The sequence below is a fragment of the Pundamilia nyererei genome, unplaced genomic scaffold (assembly GCF_000239375.1).
Source record: "Pundamilia nyererei isolate P.nyererei 1_Seehausen unplaced genomic scaffold, PunNye1.0 scaffold00019, whole genome shotgun sequence".
In the NCBI taxonomy this organism is placed as follows: Eukaryota; Metazoa; Chordata; class Actinopteri; order Cichliformes; family Cichlidae; genus Pundamilia; species Pundamilia nyererei.
Genome location: NW_005187420.1, coordinates 2,176,502 through 2,182,280, shown reverse-complemented (window position 1 = coordinate 2,182,280; position 5,779 = coordinate 2,176,502). Strand labels below are relative to the sequence as shown.

Genomic DNA, 5,779 nt, shown 5'->3' with positions numbered 1-5,779 from the left:
CTCTCTCTCTCTCTCTTTCTTTGCTTTCATTAATTATTTTAATTAATTATACATTATAAATGATAAATTATTGTTTTTATACATTTATAAAAACAATAATTGGTTATGGGACAGGTTTTATTTGAAAAAGAAAAGATTTTAACTGCAGTGACATTTTTTCTGGAGCAACAACAAAAGGAAAAAATGTTCATGTTCATCATTTATTACAAATTCATTAAGAACGTTTAAAAGACTCACGCAGCGCGCAGGATCCAACTTGGCTGAAGTCTTTGTTGACTCCGTGTTGCCCCCTGGTGTCAGAGAAGTCTTACTGCAGTTATCGTGGTGGATTTCAGGAGAAGTGATACAGCAGTCCTGGGCAAAAGTACAAAAAGTACAAAAAGCTGAGAAAAATGTTTGTCATAGAGCCTTTGAGATTAGAGGAACCAATGAGTGATCTTCCTCCACCTGCCTCACTCTGACCAATCATTAACCTGGTGCATGGAAACAAGGTTTCCCAATCTTCAGGTGCTGACAATCGAGCGTTTCACAGCAGCACTTTCAGGACCAGCAGAGGCTGGATCTGCGTGGATCCTGATATTCTGAGGTGAAGCACTTTAACAGCCCAGGCAGAATTAAAAAAGAGATCCAAATAAACACTGTGGTCCAGAGAAACAGAACTGAATCAAGTGAATTTTAAACCAAAGCCAGTCATTTGAGATACTGTATGAAAGTGATTCACATTTTTGTGTTAGAAAAACCTGAAACAACAGAAACTTTTGACAGTTAAAATGTTCATATTTTTAATGCTAATTTTAAATGTGTTACTTTTCTTGGTTCACATCTTATTAATAATCCCACAAAAGCAACATGTCAGAGTCACAGCTGCCCGACTGTACTGTCTAAATATGCAGCGTGCACCGTCAGCCTGGTGGAAATAGACTGTTTGCTCAACCATTAAGCAACCCAGATATTTTAATGAACTAAAGGAGGGGAGTTTATTTTATTTATGCAAAGAAAGAGTTAAAAACCAAATTGTTCAAACACATTTACATTTATTTAAACAGTCCGTGTCAGTTACTTCTTACAAAACAAATATTATATGTATCACTAGTGAAAACGTGATAAAACCTATGGCAAGTTTGAGTAAATTATTCATTACCTTTTGATGAACAACAATTAGTCCCACTCTTTCTGCATAGATTGTTACTTCACACTTTATTAAACCATAACTGTGGAAATAATGACAAATTTTAAAATAGTTAAACAAATTCAAAGCAAATCTATCAACAAACAAACCCTGTGATACTCCCTGTGATTTTAGCTACACTAATATAATAAAATATAATACCTGTGAAAACTGAAACTGACAGGGAGCATTGTCCCATTAAATGATCACAACAGCACATTTTAACATACAGCTGAGTCATAAATGTCCACTTGTGGTGATTTGAAGGTTAAAATAATTGAATTTATCTTGTTTAGCATCATAAAAATGATGTTTTAATCCCTGCAATTCTCCATTAAAAGGTTAAGCCTTAAGGTTAAACAAAGCATTAACAGTGTTAGTAGAATAACATAGACATGACAGGGGAAAAGAGACTAATAAATAAATACTGCACTCTTAATCAAGGTACAAAAAGGGTTTTATCATTTAATTTATACAAAAAAAAATGTTGTGTAGTATCTGGTTCACAGAAACATGAATCATTTTGTTTCCCAATAAATGAAGTGATGGGTGCCTAATAGTTTTATTACACCACAGATATCTGGTGCTCTGTTATTCAATAGAAATTCTATTTATTTCATCTGTTACTCCAAGTGGATTTAGCAAGCACGACACACTCAAATCAAAAGCTGATTCATTCACACTGAGCTGCGTTGTTCCAGCTCTAAACTGAAGCTCCACTAACAGAAAAACAATATATGATACCGAGATGCGTTTATTCCGAGAGTACATTTATAAGCAGCGGTAGATTACCGCAGAGCGAGCACGTATGCATTTTAAACAGGAGATAAATACAGAAACATGATGGAAAACACAAAGCAAGCAAATAAAGATAACTATATACTATGAAGACAAGTTAAAATGCAGTGAAGATACTGCTGAATATGACTCGTTTCTGTATATAATCTGGTTTTGATTAAACATATATACACTCCATATACTTGCTTTGATTGCAGTATATTGTTTGTATTTAAACAGCCGGAAATTAAACCTGTTTTCAGCCTCGTTTCTCATCGTTTTCTTGAATTTTCCATCTGCTTAATTTAACAAACTTGGGTTTTGATAAAACTACATGAGCACCTATAGATGTTCCCGAGTAAAACAGTCGTCAACATTTTGGTTTTTTACGTTTTTCAGCCAATCACAGAGCTGCTCGTCAGGGTCGTGAGAATCCCACGATCGCCTGAGCTCTGATAACTTGAGGAGGAAACTGTAAGACACTTCTGATTGGCTACGGTCCAACACGCTGCAGAGATAAAACAGCAGCTTGACCCTTCATCGCCATGACCACCATGGCCTTCCTCTGGATCGTCTCCTGCCTCGCCTTTGTCAGCGCTGCCTACGGTGAGAGTGCCAGGTTCAGTTTTTTTTCAAAGTTTGACTTTGACTCAAGTTTTCTGCACTTTTATTACTTTTTAAAAGTTAAATGTGTAACTGCTGCATGAATTAGAAGATCTGTATTTTTTTAATAAAAAGTTGATTATTAGTTTAGGCGGGCCACAGTAACTGCATGTGAGATGATCAGCTCTCAGTTGCAAAGATTACTGTGCAGTTAGATATTGAAGTACTTCAAACGGTCAGTGGTTTGTTCTCTTTGTGTCAAAACCTCAGGCTGTGGCACCCCTGCCATCCTTCCCCAGGTCACTGGCTGTGCCCGCATTGTCAACGGTGAGGAGGCAGTGCCTCACTCCTGGCCCTGACAGGTGTCTCTGCAGGTGACCTCAGCAATCGCAAGCAGCTTCTTCTCCTTCTCCTTCTTCATTATCTGAGTTTGCTCTTGTTTTCCTCACAGCAAACCAACGGCTTCCACTTCTGTGGAGGATCTCTGATCAGCGAGCAGTGGGTGGTGACTGCTGCTCACTGTAACGTCAGGTCAGCAGGAGAAAACCTCAGCACATCAGCTCACACATCTGTCTGCGGCTGGTTGCTGCTTAAGATGCAAAAGTTTAAAAAACGAGTCAGACAAATATCATCATCTATTCCAACCGACAGTGCGACTTCCTTTGTGTGACTCAGTTCTGCACAAACATACAAACCCATAAAAACAGCTCGAGGTTTACAGTTGGCTTATTAAATTCCTAAAACAGCTGATTATTGTAGACTTTTTGTCTGACAGACAGACAACGTTGCTTTTGTGTTGGACTGCTATGGATAAATTCCCTTTCAACAGGTATTTGTGGTATGAGGATAGCGTGTCTGTGGACTGAATAATAACACTTTTTCATTGTGTGTTTTGACATTTAAAAGTTGCATTCCTATCCTACTGCTAGGACCTACCACAATGTGATTGTTGGAGAGCACAATAAGGGTTATGGCTCCACAGGTGCTGAAGCCCACCAAGGTGAGAACCAATCATCAACCAACGAGCTTTCAGAGCATGCACTTTTCCCATATCTAACCCCTCCCTCCATACTTCTCACAGGTCTTCACTCACCCCAGCTGGAACCCCCAAACCATCAACAATGATGTCACCCTGATCAAGCTGGCCAGCCCTGCTCGCCTGGGCACCAACGTGTCTCCCGTCTGCCTTGCCGACACTACCGACAGGTTCGCTGCTGGCATGAAATGCGTCACTACCGGCTGGGGTCTGACTTGTTACAACGGTGAGATGTCTTGCACAGGAGGAGAGGGCAGTCTGAGTTTAACCCTCAGTGCAGTTTATTTCTTTCTTTAACCAACAAAAACGTTCTGCTAACAGTTAATTCTGCTCAAATTGTCAAGTTGGAAAAGTTGTGGTTCACGTATTTCTCCATCAGAAATATTATCAGACAAACTATGTGTATTATCAGTGTGACAGGCATTTATGACAAAAATGTTCCATGGTTACTGTCCCACAGCTCCCAGTACTCCCAATAACCTACAGCAGGCCGCCCTGCCTCTGCTGTCCAACGAGGAGTGCAAGAAACACTGGGGCAGCAACATCTCTGACGTCATGATCTGTGCCGGTGGAGCTGGTGCCACTTCCTGCATGGTAAGGACCCGCCCACCCACCTGGAAACCATTCCAGATTTTCTTCACACACACTTTGTCCCGTTCTAGTGTTGGACGCTTCCACGTACCTGTTGGTCATCACTTGTTTGTTGTTCATTACTCTCTTTCTCAGGGTGACTCTGGTGGACCTCTGGTCTGTCAAAAGGACAACGTGTGGACTCTGGTTGGTATCGTATCTTGGGGAAGCAGCCGCTGCTCCACCTCCACTCCTGCTGTCTACGCCCGAGTCACCAAGCTCCGTGGGTGGGTCGACCAGATCCTGGCTTCCAACTAAAAGCTAAACAGCTAAACCTCCTCCACCAGGGACACCCACAAACCCCATAAGACCCCAGAAGTGTGACATCAGAGTGTGGACCCAGGTCATCGATGATAATAAAAAACCTGAAAATCAGAGACTGTGTTAGATTTTGACTTCTTTCAGCAGAGCCTGAATCTACTTTGCCTACTGAGTTTGCTTTAGCATATTTCATCACTTCTTAAAAGGGCAGCACAGCATGGCGCCCTTCTCTCAGACGCCCACACCATACAGCATGTGAGCATGTCAGCTTGATTACTTTTCCACAAAATTAGCTACATCAGTCTTAAAAGCAGATTAGGGCTGTGCATGTGTGTGTTTCTTGCGTATGTTTGTGTGTCTTCTTTGTAAGTTGTTTCACTCTTTAACAAAGACATTGTACAAGAAAGTGTTTTTGTAAATGTCCTAAAAAGAAATAACATGAGAAAAACCCCACTATTAATAAACTGTAGTATGTCAAACATGTGAACAAGACTGAACATCAGCATCTTTTCATATTTACATCAATTGATTTATTTATAAGCACATTTAAAAACAACACACAAACAACAACAACAAAAAACATTACAAAGAAAAGCAACAATGCGCTCACCTTTAGTTTCCAGAGATGCACAGACTTTTCCAAAGGAACCAAAGTGCTTGTTTACAGTTTCACATATTTATTACAGATTAAAATGCCTGCAAAATAAAACTTGGCGCCTGCTCCATGTCACCATCAGGTGGTGATCAGCTGACAGCACAGTCCCTTTCTCTAGCTGAGTGTCCAAGACATTTGATGGTTTGATTACAAAATCAACCTGCAGCATGAACACGGTTTTCCTTATCAATAAGAGTTATTAACACAGGAGCTGAGTAATAGAACATCACTCGGGTTCAGACTACGCTTGTCCCAAGCATGCTCCCCCGATGTCCGTAATGGAGTCTGGATGGGCACCTTCCAAGCACCAAGAAGGCCAGGTACTCTAAAGGAGACGCAAGTATACTCAGCCCTGCTTCCACCTCTTACTGAGGGTTGTAAGTCACAGCAGCTGGCCGCCCCTCCCTGAGCCTGGATCTGCCGGAGGTTTTTTCCTGTTAAAAGGGAGTTTTTCCTTCCCACCGTCGCCAAAGGTCATATAATTGTTGGGTTTTTCTCTGTAAGTATCATTGTAAGGTCTACCTGACTATATAAAACGCCTTAGACGGCTGTTGTTGTGATTTGGTGCTGTATAAATAAAATTTAAGCTCCAGAGTAAAATAGAATCCTGATTTAATTTCTAATAAACTTTGGCTCCCTTCAAACTGTC

The 5,779-nt window shown here is 40.7% G+C and overlaps 1 protein-coding gene across 1 annotated transcript; it reads left to right on the top strand.

The window, feature by feature from the left end:
• The first annotated feature begins 2,499 nt into the window (after positions 1–2,499).
• Positions 2,500–4,472, top strand: LOC102203221 (chymotrypsin B-like). Its single transcript, XM_005726331.1, is given in 8 exon segments — positions 2,500–2,551; positions 2,819–2,922; positions 3,000–3,079; positions 3,478–3,525; positions 3,527–3,548; positions 3,630–3,810; positions 4,045–4,178; positions 4,311–4,472. Coding segments are annotated over 8 exon segments (783 nt in total).
• Positions 4,473–5,779: the final 1,307 nt, after the last annotated feature.